This window comes from Carlito syrichta, unplaced genomic scaffold (assembly GCF_000164805.1).
Source record: "Carlito syrichta isolate Samal-C Ts95f unplaced genomic scaffold, Tarsius_syrichta-2.0.1 Scaffold310873, whole genome shotgun sequence".
NCBI classification, from domain to species: domain Eukaryota; kingdom Metazoa; phylum Chordata; class Mammalia; order Primates; family Tarsiidae; genus Carlito; species Carlito syrichta.
In genome coordinates, this window is record NW_007254969.1 from 49,960 (window position 1) to 66,810 (window position 16,851).

At 36.7% G+C, this 16,851-nt stretch overlaps 1 protein-coding gene across 2 annotated transcripts in view; it reads right to left on the reverse strand.

Moving 5' to 3' along the window:
* Positions 1-16,851, reverse strand: part of ARHGAP20 (Rho GTPase activating protein 20) — a 93,935-nt gene that overhangs the window by 17,866 nt on the left and 59,218 nt on the right. For both annotated transcript variants that reach the window (XM_008068433.2, XM_021717753.1), the window contains 3 exons: positions 13,264-13,341; positions 8,114-8,180; positions 5,179-5,367 (listed from right to left, as the gene is read on the reverse strand). In XM_008068433.2, coding sequence (XP_008066624.1) covers positions 5,179-5,367; positions 8,114-8,180; positions 13,264-13,341 — 334 coding nt within the window. The remainder of the gene's footprint in view (positions 1-5,178; positions 5,368-8,113; positions 8,181-13,263; positions 13,342-16,851) is intronic.

Consider the following 16,851-nt stretch of genomic DNA (forward strand, 5'->3'; position numbering starts at 1 on the left):
ATAACCCTGGCAAGATTCAGACTAGTGTTATTTTTTATGCTTAAATTAGATAACTGAATAATATAAATTACAATTCTTAAAACTTTGTGTTTATATAATAATCATCATAAGAACAAGGCTTGGGGTAGCTCATTCCTGTAATTCTAGCACTTTGGGAGGCTGAGGTGGGAGGATCACTTGAGGCCAGGAGTTCAAGACCAGCCTGAGCAACTTAGCAAGACCTCTTCTTTTGAAAAAAAAAAAATTAGCTGGGCTTGGTAGTCCCAGCCACTCTGAAGGTTCAGGCAGAAGGATCACCTCAGCCTTGGAGGTAGAGGCTGTGGTGAACCATGATTATGCCACTGCACTCTAGCCTGGGCATCCTGACAAGTGAGGCTCCGACTCAAAAAAAAAAAAAAATCGTAACAAAAATCTTTATTCTATTCTGGTCAAATAAATATCCAGATTAAGAATACTTTTTTGCCAGGCGCAGTAGCTCATGTCTGTAATCCCAGCACTTTGGGAGACAGACGGGAGAAGATTGCCTAAGCTCAGGAGTTTGAGAACAGCCTAGGCAACATGGTGAGACCTTGTCTCTACGATAAATAAAAAAGAATTAGCCGGGCGTGGTGGTGCACACCTGTAGTTCCAGCTACTTGGAAGGCTGACGTGGAAGGATCACCTGAGCCCAGCAGGTCGAGGCTGCGGTGGCCAAGAGCATGCCACTGTACTCCAGCCTGGGTGACAAGAGTGAGGCTCTGACTTTAAAAAATATATATGCTTTTTTGTTTTCCAGAGTAGAAAACACACAGGGGAGAATATCAGAATGATAGAGAAAATGAGTAGAAGAGAAAAAGGTATCCTGTACTTTGCCATCTACTATAAAAGTTCAATTCCAGTTGAGTCCTGAGTCTAAAGCAGATTTGGAAAGTGGCCTGCTGTGGGCACAGAACTGGGAGTTTCCCTTTTAGCCTCAAGTTTTTCCACATGAGGTGTGACTAAACCATTCAATCTTTTATTTAATTTCTGCTCTGTTCTATACACACTGGACTAATCCCTGGGATGAGTTCCTAGGTCTTAAAAAACATAAAATCTGAAGAGACAAGTAGCTATGTAAATAAATAATCATAATGTAATTTTTATGTGTTACACTAGACAGAATTGTAAAGTGTTACCTGCCTAAGAAACAAAGATTTCTAGAAATTCTAAAAATGGAATTACTGGCCCTTGGATGATGACACTCTTCATAATATTATCAAGTAGTTAATACATGGAATTTAACAATTAAGAATACTTTCTTTTACACCTCAAAACCACCATGTAGGATTACATTAATATTATTATCTCATTTTACAGATGAGTAGGCTCCAACTGTGTCCAGTATCACAACACATATAACAGTAGAGCTGAAACCTCATTAGAGGTTTTCTGACCTTAAATCTCTGCTCTTGTCACTAAGGAACTATCAAGTGTTACTGGATCAGTAGTGTCAACAGTGACTTTCACTTATTTTTATGGACTTAACCACTGTCAGTCCTGTGAACTTTTGTTGGAAATAGATGCCAAATATTAGTCTGCCTTGTGCTATCACACAGCAGTTAAATGACTCAAGTGCTAAAGTTTTACAGTCATATTTTCAACTCAAGGTCAAGATTGAACTTTTTGTAAATGAGAAGAACTGCCTTCAGCCTCTCTTAGTGGATACTGAATGGCTTTGAAGGTTAGGTTTTTGCTGTAGATATGATGATGTTTCTGAATAAATCCAACCCGAAATTACAAGGCAAAACAGTTCTTATATAGAAAACTTTTACTGCAGTAAAGCCATTTTGAAAACAAATGTTTAATCACAAGTAATGTCAGGTTGCTTTATACACTTCTTGTGCTGTCAGAAGGTAAAAGAAGAAGCAAGATCTTCCTACACAAATTTGCAGCAGATATACTTTCTGAGTTCAAACTATAGTTCTACAGTGTTTTACCAACCTCAATAAAAGGGCAAAGGAGATTTCCATATCTCAAAATCAACTGAATTATGCAATTAATGAGCTTCCACCTAACCTTCAATTGGAAGGCATTAATCTGCAATGAAATGATATGATAAAAGGCAAATATCAAAAGAGGAATCTAGCAAAATTCTGCAAATACCATCTAAGAGAGAAATATGCTCAATTAAAATTAGATGCTTATAGCATGATGTCAGTATTTGGCAGTAACTATGCATGAAAAGATGATTTCAATGATGAAATATAAAAATATCATTGCAGATCAGAACATTTTTACTCAGTTTTGATTAGATCACTAACTTTAAATTCCAATTAAGTGAAATGTTATCCCTCCAAAAGAATTTACTTTTTCTCATTAGTAAACCTGTATTACATAAAATTGTACTCAATTATTATTATATTTTGAATTCTATCAACACAATATTTGCGGAAATTTTTTTCCTCTGGCTGTATAAGCACCTACATTATATCCTCAACTTTGTGTATTTCTCTATATTAAATTTTACTATCCAGTTCCTTACAAAAAAAGTTTTCTGACTTCCTAACTCTAAATACGTTGTTTTCATATGATTCTGATGCTCACCTGGGCCTTGGCATCACTGATCTATAGTTATTCCATCCCTGATCCCATCTGCCATGAATCATCTCCAGCTGAAACCTAATATCCTAACTTCCAATAAAGAGGGACTAAGCAGAGGATGCCTACAGTTCAGTTGAGCAAGTCCCATTGGCAAAACTGGATAAAACCTGTAGGATTATTAAACAAACTAATTAAAATAAAATTGACAAAGGTCCCAGAGAAACAATTTTGGAAAACATAGGTATAAGTGTAGAAGAGGAGGAGAATATTATTTTCCTCATCTTAGTTACAAAGATACTCTTTGTATCTTTAATGAGCTAAAAACAGACCTTTTAAGTTATTGATTCATTCACAAATATTTACTGAGTACCTATTTATATAGGCCAGGCACTGTTCCAGTTGCTGGGAATACAGAATTGAACAAAAAAGACCCAAATCTCTGCCTTCATGAGCTCACATTTTAGGGAATGAAAAGCCATGATGTCTCTATAGAACCCCTTCAAAATAATCCAAGGATGTGAGCAAATGGCCTTAGAGTTTGAAAACTCAATTTGCCATTATAGGAGAGATGACTGGTGCAAATTTGAGACAAATTTCTGTAGCTGGTGTTGGCAAGATGAGGGAGTCCCTGATTATTGAAATCATTAGTAAATCAGATAAGTCGAGTACAAAGTTTGAGGCTAAGCCCTCAATAGAAAGTGACAGGGTTGAATGTGCATGTGTGTGGAAATGCATATAAAACAACTGAAGTAGCTGGAAAAAGGCCTTACAGAAACAAAGTTGAGACCACCCAGCAATTGCGAAGTACCCATTTGAGGTTGGTCATAAGTGATACCAGGCTGCCTGGCTGTTGTGTGATTTCTCGAACCATGCTCAGAGTTCATCCAGAGATGGGATTTTATTAGGTGTATCATGATAACCATGGAATTCAAATTGGATAAGGAAGAAAGTAAAGATAGGGGACTAACAGATGGAGAAAATGGTAGACTCAGTAGGTTAGAGGGAGGCTTAAGGAATCCAGGCCTCCAGAGAGGAAAAACATAATGAATAAAAGCTGGTTGAAGAGGAGAGAGGGCAGTTACAACTCTTTGTGTCTAGTAAAATGTCAACATCTTGAATCAATGGGATGAACAGGAAAGTGTGTTTCACACTGGTGTTGTAATTATTTTAGAAACTATAGATGTTTTATGAGCATAAACTTATAAATTAAATGATTTTAAATGTATTAGGAATTTCTGTTTAAAAGAAATGTAGTATATATTAACACTTAAAGCAAGAAAAAATCTTTACAATTGCTGATTGTACTTGTTTTCTCTAAGTTTGCATAGCTACATACATATTTTTCTTAGAGCAGTGTTGTTCTGTAATAAGGTTAAAAACAGTATGAGCTACTTCTATATTAATGCTGCATCAATTGGATTACACACAGATGAAGAGTTTCAGAATTTCACCTGGCATTCAGATGATGCCAACAGTCTGTCATGTGGCAGGAAGGTGGCCCCAGTGATCTCTCAAGGTCCATGCCATCTCTTTAACTTATTACATTTGTTCATTTGAAAAAGTGCCACTGTTCACTGGGTCCCCCAGTTGGTTCCCGTTGACAAAGGCAGCTACAGAAATTCAGCATCAATTTTCTACTGCCCCACTCATACCTTTTGGTATCCATCTTCTCCTTTTTCTTATTCAATCTTACTTTCAGACTGAAAGCTTAAAGCACAAACTTGGATTAGGGTAAATTATGGTGCTCTTGTGTTGAACATCACTTTTATCATTTTAGAGTTTTTATTATGAGTCTCAAATGCCATTGTGCTGTACATATTTTAAGTACAGGGAGTAAGTTTTCTTCTATTCTTGACTTATCACTAAATGTAAGTGAAACTTACTTTTCCTTTCCCTCTGGCATAGGCATACAATGTCAATATTCCATTAATATCAAGCATTACAGCAACTTCCAGGGATTAAGGTTAAAAAAGGCTTCTATAACAATAAAACGAAATCAACTTATCAAAATAGCCACCAGCTAATCTATAATTAAGATTTGCGAGGCACATTAAGATATACAATAAGAATGGCTGCCACACCATGGAACAGTAATGTGGGTAAGAGACAGAAATGTTAATGGGGAATTCATATTAGTAGGCTAAGGACAGACTTCAGAAGAAATTATCTTAGTTTTCACATACCTATCAGTACCAGGATCCAGGTAGAGCATCAGAGTCTTCTGACACCCATCACTGACAGCCTCTGTATTATAATGTGACTATTTAGGGGGAACACACAATTGGAGTGTGTTACAGTACAAAGAAGGCATTGACACACCTGCAGCACCGCCTAGTGCCTTTGACTGCAGTGGGCATAAGGTTAAAGGGGAAAGAATGGTGAAGAAAGAAGGGAGAGGCTGTATTCCTACCAGCCGCTGGCTATAAGTCAGTCATACCTATTGCTGGTTTATAAAACCATCTTCTTCTTCATCTTTCCTTCCAAAACGCTTAGCAAATTCCAAGGAAAAAATACCTCATCTGGCTAGAAGTTTGGGTCTTTGCCTTTGTACTCAACTTGTGTTCAGGAATAAAAACTTTTGCTGAAAGAAGACTCTGTGAAGGGGGAGAAGTAACTCACCACTCAGTTGCTGGGCTGCAGCCAGGCGGCTGGGCTTCAGGATGAACTGGCACTGCATTTCCCGGGGTAGCTGTTCCATGAGGAAGGGCTCTTGGAGGTTGAAAGGCGTGGTAGAGTCCTTTGAGCCTGGTGTCAGAAGTGCAGTGTCTCGAAGGTGGCTCATTTTAATTCCATAGGGATATTCATGCCCTACATATAGAAAAATCTAAATGTAGACTCAGGCTGATTGGTAGTGAGCATGCGTAATACAAACAGGAATATACTGCAATTTACACTTGGACTGTTTTTTTTTTTTTGTTGGAATTTTTGATGTAAAGAATCCTTTTGTTGACTGAGTAGCAGAAGTACTCTTACAGTTGAAGATTACTCTTTCAGTTGAAGAATACTGTATACTGTGGTCCTACCAAAGTAGTTTTAAGTTGGGGGCAGGGAGAGAAAATTGAAAGAAGAAAAAAATCTTTAAAGATTATCTCGTTTGGAATGAATGCATCAGTTTGTGAGTTACATACTGCTGACTTTTCCGATGCTTGCATCTAAGAAAGTTTAAAGGTAATCTAGTTTTTCCTTTGACAGTAACTGGACCCATAAATCTTCAGCAAATCCATGTCCTTTCTCAGTCTCAAATCCATGATTTAAACTATTTATCTATTACACAAGTATTTTAAGGATCAAATAAGTAAACATTAGTGGCTCATCTTTTAAAAAATTTATTTATGAAATTTAATGAAAACTTGAACTCCTAGTAACAAAGAATAGAATGGTGGTTACCAGTGACTGGGGGTGGGGGAAATGGTGAGATATTAGTCAAAGAGTACAAAGTTTCAATTATGCAGGATGAATAAGTCTAGAGATGTAATGCATAGCAGTTTATAACACTGTCTTCTTTACTGGAAATTTGCTAAGAGAGTATAGTTCAGATGGTCAGTCCCTGACAATAACTGAGGAACAAGCAGTGATGTGATTTCTGTTCTTTGAGTGGCCCATCTTATTTATTTATTTATTTATTTTTACCTTTAAATTTTAAAATTGTGAGGCACAATTCTGGGTTAGGTATACAAATATTCATTCTGCAGGTACTCTTGTTGGTCCATCTTATTTAACTAATAGGGACATATAGCTATAAATGTATACTAGTATACTATTATTGCCATTATCTAACATGATATGTCTGTCTGAAAAATGCATATAATTACTTTTTATTTTATTTGCTATATAATTAGTTACTCAACAGCACTGGGACTAGTTTGATGTAGGCTTCCCTCCCACTGCTGCCCTCTGAGGTTGGTGTCCTTAAGCAATAATCAGGAGGAAGACTGCAAGGGATCAGAAACGCAGAGACAGATGCAAAAAGGAATTAAAAAACCAGGAAAACTAAACTCCAGACATCTGACTACAACATGATTTTTGCTCTTTAGTACTCTAAATAATTGCATCCTTTTACTGTAATCCTCAAATACCATTGTGCTGTACATTTTTTAAGTACAGGGAGTAGGTTTCCTTCTATTCTTGACTTATCACTACATGTAAGTGAAACTCTTCCTTTCCACCTGGCATAGGCATACAATGTCAATATTCCATTAATGTCAAGCATTACAGCAACTTCCAGGGGTTAAGGTTAAAAAAAAATGCTTCTATAACAACAACCAAAAAAACCCCCCAAAATCAACTTATCAAAAATAGCCAGCAGCCAATCTGTAATTAAGATTTGCAAGGCACCCTTAAGATATATAATTAAGAATTGCTGCTACATCATGGGACAGTAATGTCCCATGTCCCATTGTTTTCCAGTAAAAGTTAGTAATGAAGTTTAGAACTGTTTTAGGTCTAAAAGTTACCATTTACACAATTTTAATTCAGTTAATATATATTATTAAAACAATGATTTTAGACATTTGATCTTTAATGGCAACTTTAATTGTTGCTCACTGACTTTTACAAAAATGACAGCATCAAACCCGAAAATGCAGTCAATTTTGTCTTCAGCCCCGTGCATGTTCACCTTCTATATCCTAAGTCTGAGCATATACATTCATAGAAAAGTCTGGTTTTAGATGACTCAGATCACTTGAAACCACTCTGAATTGCACAGTAATGACCTCACAGATAAATGAAAGTATTCCATGAGACAATACATGTAAATATGCCCTGCATAATGTCTGGCAGGTAATTAGTATTTTAAAATTGTTAGCAGAAATGATCATCATTATTATCGTCATCTCAAGCTCTGCTATAGTGTGCCTTATTTTAATGGTTTCATTTCTGTTAACCGCACTGAATGAAATTACTGATCAAAAAATATCTTTTAGCTAATTGCTTAAATAAGGTGAGGCATAAATACCAATAATTCCTCAAAACAAATGTTGGAAAATTTGGCTAGAGATATCGTAAAATAATTTAGTCAGTGAGGTAGAAAAGATTTTTAGGAGTCCAAATAGGTTAGTCTCATTTTTGAAAATGATGCCAAGGAAGCTGCTGGGTATAAAACAGGTGTTACATATTCACTGATGGATTAAGATACATGATTGAATTATAGATGGTCTTGCACAGAACCAACAAAGTAGGCAGGTAAGGGAACAGAAAATTCGAGAACTGAATATGAAAAATAAATGTATGGAGCAAAAGGGACAGTACCACATGTTGTTTTCTTATAGAAAAAATTTTAAAAGGTTTGCCAAGATAGCTCTGATTGTCAAACGAAAAAGTAGAGAGGAAAATTTAAACCCTTATTCCTAACTATATTCTTAGCTGTTTGTATGATAAGACATTATTTGTGTAGTACATAGTAAATGTTTGACAGATATTTATTAGATGATTATCTTATAACATTCAATATTTAATAGTCTTAAGCTTAAAACCCTATGACCAATTCTCTGAGACACTGAGAATTATAATTACAATACAATTAATGCTATTTTAGACTTTTGCAAACACTTACCAATGAGTGGGTATGGTGCCTCTTCTTTTCCAGAATTGACCCATAACTGGTAATCTCTCTCAGAACCCTTGGAGATAAAAGAATTAAAAGTCACAATAAATCTTTCACATTTGGTACCTGAAAGAGAACACCTTCTTTGATATTTTTATGCTTTGCAAAAAGAAAAGCTTGGGGACAATATAAATGCTATTTAGGTTCATGGTCATGGTCATGGTTTTTGAAGACCTCGGTGCAACTGATCTCTGTCTCCCTATCCCCAGTAGAGAACTCAGGAATACTGTTCTTCCCTTGGTTTCCCACCCCCCCAGTGATGGCTAGGGGTCTATGAACTACAGTGGAATCAAACCCTCACTATATAGGTAGTCCATGGAATGTGAAGTCATAGCTAGCCCCGTTTTCAAAGAAAGAACAAACTTCTGGTTCTAAATAGCTAATCTCTTTCTTAGAGTCCTGGCTTCTGCTATGTCTTTCCACTTCTCAGAGAATATTTGACTTAACCTCCAACATGCCCCTGCAAAGACAATTTTATTATCCAGAAAATCACAAACACTACTGTGTCTATGATTAATAAATAAATTCTCAAAGGCTTATTATTAGCTCAGCTGCTTCTGAGCAGAAGAATGATCAAGAGGTTTTGAGGAGATAGGTAATTGGCACAGTCTGCACTGGCTTTAGTTTGGGCAAGTTCAGTCCTGGGGACAAAGAGGACAAGAATTCTATCTAAAGAATAGGCCTAGTCAAGGAAAACAATAAAATTGTTCACTAGCAGAATTATAACCTAGCAACACTATAAATCCCACTTGAAAGAAATAATGCTAAATTATACAGATTTTCCTGAATCCTCTAGGAAAGATAAAACAAAACCATTTTAAATAAAACTAGAACAGATAAGTCTGTTGGCAAAATTTCATATCCTTGCCTTTGACTTCTGATTAAAAATCACAACCCTGCCCTTATAATGGAGAATGCCATATAAACTGCTCCCCCGACACTCAGTTTATTTGTTACTTTCTCCCTGCCCCCATGCCTTACCCCCCATATTTTGTTGTAAATGGGAAGAGCAATCTAATAAAAATCTTTTATTTTTATATAGTGTCTGAAAACACTAATAATCTCCTGGTTGTGGTATAACCAAATAGTATCAACTCCTAATAAAATTAACAGAATTTTTTTTTTGACCTGAGCAAGTTGGTCATTTTATCCAAGACAAAGCATAGATAAGAACATGATCAATAACTCAAAAACAACAGATGCTGGAGAGGATGCGGAGATAAGGGAACACTTCTACACTGTTGGTGAGATTGTAAACTAGTACAACCTCTGTGGAAAAAAGTGTGGCGATTCCTGAAAGATCCAACAATTGACCTTCTATACAACCGAGCAATGTCCATTCTGGGAATATACCTGGAGGAACTCAAATCACTCTATGAAAAAGACACTTGCTCACACGTTTATTGCAGCATTGTTCACAGCAGCAAAAACGTGGAACCAACTGTGCTGCCCATCGAAAGTGGATTGGATTAAAAAAATGTGGTACATATACATGATGGAATATTACGCAGTCATAAAGAAGGACAAAATTATGAATTTCGCAGCAACTTGGATGAACTTAGTCTATAATACTGAGTGATCTATCACAGGAACAAAGAACTGAGTACCATGTTCTCACTCATAAGCGGACTCTGAACAATTATCATAATACTATAAGAAAGGGATTGACAGTAGTGAGAAACTGCCAAGGGTGTGGGGGGGCACACTTCATCAAGAAGGGTACCTGATCTCAAACCAGGTGAAGTGGGGACCAAAGTGAGCCCCAAACTTTACCTGAATTGTACCCCACATCTTTAAAAAAAGAAAGAAAATGAATCATGTCATTAATTAATCACTATTCCTACCTCTAAAACTATCCACTCTCTTTCAAAATATATTCATGTAGGTTAGAAATCAATGCAGAGGTGCTTGCTTTTCCAGTGCGTAACTTTGATTACTTTAAAATATATTCCTAAATTTAATTACAAACAAATCAGATTTCTTATTGCAAACTTTTTTTTTTTTTTAAGTTGGGGTCTCACTCTATTGTCCAGGCTGGAGTGCAGTCACAGCTCACTGCAGCCTCGACCTTCTAGGCTGAGGTAATCCTTCTGCCTTAGCCTCCTGAGTGGCTGGGACAGGTGTGTGCCACATGCCTAGTTGGTTTTTTGACTTTTTTGTGTAGAGACAAGGTTTCTCTATGTTGCCCGGGTTGGTTTCGAACTCCCTGTCAAAGTGTTGGGATTATAGCTGTGATCCACTATACCCGGCCCTCCCTGAGTGCTTAAGGGCTTGCTATAGCACCGTACTTGAGCAAATCTAAAGATAATTAATAACACTATGTATGTCTCTAAAAATTGTGTTCTATTACATCATAGTAACAGTGTACTTTAATATTTATAGAGGATCTCATTCAAGGAACAATGTTTTTCAAGCTCTTCAGTTACCGTCCTTTTGAAAGTCACCACTTTTAATACAAATACTCATTGTGTGGTATTTATATAACTGGTAGGGAGATGATGACAAGAACCTTCCAGTTCTCTTTCCTCTACCTCATCCTCAAACACTCCAGTCTTCTCCACTACAAAAATTTCAAAAACTTACCTCTGTCACAAAAACAGCAAGGCACAGAGATAAAAGAAAAACAGGGAAAACCGTGGTGTACACACTGAAGCTCTTCAAATCCATGATCTAATTAATTCAACACTCGTCTTTTAATTCACCAGTTCATTAGAGGTACCAGCTATCCATCTCGTCTTCAGGACCTGTTGCCAGCCAATATGGCTTTATGTAAAAATTCCACTACAAGGCAAATCCTCCAGAATTCCTTAGGGTTAAGATTGATTGAGTCTTGGGATAATAGCAGGATAACTAGGTTGGGGAGAAAGTCAAACTGTGACAAATAGGAAGGGAAGAAAGAGGTTGAAATCATTTTATTAAGGATCTTCTTTAAGCCAGGCTCAGTGGCTCAGCCTGTAATCCTGCGCTTTGGGAGGCTGAGGTGAGTGGATTGCCTGAGCCCACGGGTTTGAGACCCGCCTGGGCAACCTGGGGAGACCTCATCTCTACAATAAATAAAAAAATTAGCCGGGCGCGGTAGCACGTGCCTGTAGTTCCAGCTACTTGAAAGGCTGAGGCTGCAGGATTGCCGGAGCCTGGCAGGTCAAGGCAGCAGTGGCCGGGAGCGGCCACTGCACTCCAGTCTGGGTGACAGAGTGAGACTCCAACTCAAAAAAAAAAGAATCTTGGTCTCACTCTGTTGCCCTGGCTGGAGTACAGTGGCATGATTACTGCTCACTATGGCCTCAAACTCCTGAGCTCAAGTGATCCTTTAGCCTCAGTTTCCTGAGTAGCTAGGACTAGAGGCATGCACTACCATGCCCAGTTAATCTTTAAAATTTTTTTTGTAGATACAGGTCTCGCTCTGTTGCCCAGGCTGGTCTTAAACTTCTTGGGGCAAGTGATCCTCCTACCTCAGTCTCCCAAAATGCTGGGATTACAGGCATGAGCCATCATGCCTGGCCAAATCTTATTAAGACTCATACTGACAAAGACTCCACTAACAACCACTGGGGAGAAGAGAATTTATTCAGTAAATGATGCTGGGAAAACTGGCTGACCACAGGAAAAAGATTAAAACAAGACTCCTACCTATCACCATACACAAACATTGACTCTAAATGGATCAAAGACCTAAACGTAAAACCACAAACTATAAGAATCTTAGAAAATGCAGGAGACACCCTTATGGAAATTGGAACTGGCAACCAATTCCTGATCAAAACCCCAAATGCCTGTGCCATAAGAGATAAGATGGGGGACCTCATTAAACGGAAAAGCTTCTGCAAAGTCAAAGAAACCATCAAGAGAGTGGGGGAACAGTCTATAGACTGGGGAAAAATATTTGCCAACTGACTATCTGAAAAAGGCCTGACATCCAGTATCTACAAGGAACTCAAACATGCTGAAAAGAAAAAAAAAACAGTCCTATTAAAAGGTGGGCAAAAGATATGAATAGACACGTCTCAAAAAAAGACATATGTGCAGCCAACAGATACAGGAAAAAATGCTCAGCCTCGCTAGTCATCAAAGAAATGCAAATTAAAAGTACACTGAGATACCATCTAACTCCGGTCAGAATGGCCATCACCAATAACTTAAAAAGCAACAGATGCTGGAGAGGATGCGGGGAAAAGGGAACACTTCTACACTGTTGGTGGGAGTGTAAACTAGTACAACCTCTGTGGAAAACAGTCTGGCAATTCCTAAAAGATCTGAAAGTTGACCTCCTATATGACCCAGCAATCCGCCTACTGGGGATATACCCGGGGGAACTCAAATCATTCTATAAAAAAGGTACCAGTGCACGCATGTTTACTGCAGCACTCTTCACAATAGCAAAAACATGGAACCAACCGTATTGCCTACAGAAAGTAGACTGGATTGAAAAAATGTGGTACATATACATGATAGAATATTACACAGCCATAAAGAAGGAAAAAAATTATGAACTTCGCAGCAACTTGGATGAATTTAGAGTCTGCAATACTCAGTGATCTATCACAGAAATAAAGAACTAAGTACCGCATGTTTTCACTCATAAGTGGACCCTGAAAAATTATCATAATACTTACGAGAAAGGGATTGGCAATAGTGGGAAACTGCCAGAGTTGGAGGGGGCATACTTTATCAACAAGGGTATCTGATCTCAAACCAAACTGAAGCCCAAACCTTACCTGTACAATGACCATTTGTATATCTAACTCTGAATTGTACCCTACATCTTTAAAAAAAAAAAAGTAAAAAAAAAAAAGACTTGTACAAAAAAAGATTGTATATGTATATGGCATATACAATAAAATACATATTAGCACTCTGAAATTATAGTCCAATCTTAATATAATTTTCAGTTCACACAGGTTTCAAAATAGGAGCAGAACAACAGCACCCATTCATTAAGCTATATTAAAACTTTAATGTCCTTATTTACTATATTTTGGAGAACATACCATGACTTTGGTATTTCTAACCAGCTGTCTTATGATTGAAGAAAAAATATTTCATAAATTTTAATTATCAAAGTTTGTTTTTAATTAAGAATATCTAGCAGAGTAACTTACAGTTATCCCTAGCATTGGTAATGACTTGCTGATAACTTCATTCGCTGTATCTGAATTCATTACTGTTATAGTTTTAGACTGTAGAAAAAAAAAAGAAATAAGAAATACAACTATAAATAAAGAACTTTAGGACAGGTGAAGAAATAATCATTGTAAAATAATTATCCAAAGGCAAATCTTGATTTCAAATGTGGAGAGAGTTTAAGCACAAAACTTAGGTAGAACACAAACCTTTGACTATAATTTGATTTACTTGCTTTCTCTTATACATTATGCCCTGTAACAAACATTTCTTTTAAAATAGAGGTTGCCTGGCTTATGAAATCTAAAAGCTCAAGCAAAAAAAGAAAAAAAAAGATGATATTTCAGAGTGAGTACAAGGACCCAGCTGCTAGTGGAAAAAAATTTGGTGAGGCTGGCCTCTGGCTCATTTCCATAATGGAAGAGATAATTTTAAAAAGGGCATGAGCTGAATCTCCTTCTATTTCTTTCTGAGTAATGTTTTCACAGTATGAGGTTTTATTTCTTTGGTATAAAGTCAGTTTAGGTAAAATTAGACTAACTGGTTACAAAAGACATTTAAAACATATAATCTAAAAAAAAACACTACTTATTGAATATTTCCTATGTGACCTGCACTGTGGCTACTAATATTTTCATTATGAAATCTTTAGAGGACTTAAAATCAATAAGTCTAGAAGAAATAACTGAAAATTTTGCAAAGTCCAAGACTATTACAAACTCTGCCAATATGGCAAACACAATATCTATAATAGTTCTGTGCTAAACTACATTGAGAATTGCTTCTTAAAAATAGAAAGACAATTTGCAACAAATAGAAAAGGAGTCAACAAGACTCCAAGATACCTACAGAGCCCGCTGTATTCCAAAAGATATTATTTAAATATATAATGTTAAGTCATCAAAAGAATTTTTGCTATGTACATAGGTTTTATGTGATAATTATAAGATAAACCAGCAATTAGGGCTGTACGCCCAATAGAGAAGTCTTAAATGGCACAAATAAGTAGCATAAATGGAAACAAAGATAAATGTAAAAATAAAGTTAGGTGAAATTCACGGATAATTCTCACTTATCCTTCCATTAACTTCTGGATGTGGGGAAAAGGGAACACTTCTACACTGTTGGTGGGAGTGTAGACTAATACAACCTCTGCGGAAAACAGTTTTGCGATTCCTAAAAGATCTAAAAATTGATCTTCTATACGAATCCCACAATCCCCCTACTGGGAGTATACCCAGAGGAACTCAAATCACTCTATGAAAAAGATACCAGCACAAATATGTTTATTGAAGCGTTGTTCACAATAGCAAAAACATGGAATCAACTGTGTTGCCCATTGAAAGAGGACTGGATTAGAAAAATGTGGTACATATACATGATGGAATATTATGCAGACATAAAGAAGGACAAAATTATGAACTTCACAGCAACCTGGATGGACTGAGAGTCTACAATACTGATCTTTCACAGAAACTAAGAACTGAGTATCACATGTTCTCACTCATAAGCAGATGTTGAACAATTATCATAATACTATAAGAAAAGGATTGGCAGTAGTAGAAATCTGCCAGGAAGCAGGGGGTCACACCTCATCAACAAGGGTACCTGCATAATGAACATTTGTATACCTAACCCTGAATTGTACCCCACATCTTTAAAATAAAACATTAAAAGTAAAAAAAAAAAAATTGTAAGGCTATAAAAACAAAATGAAACAAAAAAAACACCAAAACAGTATTTCTTCCCTAAGAGCCAGTTACTTGACTTGACAAATAGCCTTGAAAAGTTCATTGAACTTTAATTTTTTAAAAAAGCATTTCAAATGCATTGATTTCAAATTGTGCTCCTCATATACCCAAGGATTATGCAGAGCCCAACAGAAAGGGTCTGGAGCATCCAACCCAGTGTCTGCTTTCCACCACAGTGTCATGGTTATATCACAGACTGGGCTTTAACTTGAGATATTACTTTTTTTAAAGGCTTCTGCATTTAAAAAAAAATTAATCTGAAACCCTTTCTTTTTCATTTACAGAAATTCTCTCATGAAGGCTTTTGTAAAGTGAAGAACCTGTCCTCCCAATTACCTGGTTTCTAAGATAATGGTACTAGGAATGTATGTTCAACACAATAATTACAGAAAGCATATTTTTCCTGCACGCCTTTCTGGTAGACAAAACAAATGAATTTAAACAAATAGAACTCTTGGCTGGTAAACAAATAAAAAGCAAACAAAACTGAACATTGACATTCTGTTTCAAATTAGCAGAAATCACTGACAGGTTGTATGTAATTAAAGAACAAAGGTAACACTTCTCATACACACACTCCTATTTGGGGAAATAACTCTGGAAGGTTCCTTGAAAGACAGTCTTGTCATAAAAAGTTACTTCAGAGAGCAAAGAGCAGAATGGGTCACATCATCCTTGACTTATCTAGGGTACCAAGGATAAAAACAGAGCACCCAACCAGACCACATCTCTTGTCCTCTCTTCCAAAATGGAGTGAGACATCAATCCTTTCTTAAGCACACACTTTCCATACACTGAAAAAAAGTGTTAAGAAATTCAAGGGATTTTCCATGAAAATCCTGAATATAACCAACTGCCACAACTGAATCAAAACAGAAAGAAATAACAATGTTGTTTTTTTTTAAAACTTTGCTACAGGAGATCTCTGTAGTTTCATACCATAAAAATTTGAGCATTTCCCTCAAGCAGTGACATCTGGCATTCAGGAGCTGGACAGAATATTTGCATAACTTTTGCTTTTGGCCAAAACATATCTGTTTTGCAGTACATATTTTCCCACACGCAAATAAAACGATTCTGTATGATCTAGAGCTGCTGGGAAGTATGACAATCCACAGTATCACAAAATATTCCTACGTTTCCATCTTGTTCATTATTGATAACATCTTGGCTCTGGTAGTACAATTTCAGTCATCAAGTTTTACATAATAACTGGGGTTAAAGACTTAATATTTATTTGATAATTTGATCAACGCTGTGAGGTAGTGAAATGTGGATTCCTCGAAAGTGCCACCTCTCCCCGATCCTCTACCTACTAACCCGATGGATTAAATCCCTAAAAACTCAAAGAACTTTTCAAAACCATTCTCTACTTAAGAAGTGACAAGTTGGAAGAAAAATTTGCTTAGCAATAATAGGAAATACCTCCTTGTGGAAATAGCTTTACTACAAGCTTCTGCAGCTGCTAGTGAAAGAAATAGTCACGCCAGAGGGAAGAAAGAGACTTCGGACAAGCAATGTTCTTTCCAAGCATAAATATTAAATATTGTAGTTAATATGGCTTTTTCTTGCTTTATTTTTTCTAGGGATTACTCTTCATATATACAAAGACAAACATACACTCAGGAAAATGCATTTTCCCCCTATAGTGTTTCTGTCTTTCTTTCTTTTTCTTTTCTTTTTTTTTTTTTGAGTTGGAGTCTCACTTTGTCGCCCAGGCTGGAGTGCAATGGCACGCTCATGGCCACCTGCTGGGCTTAGGCGATCCTTCCACCTCAGTCTTCCAAGTAGCTGGAACTACAGACACACGCCACC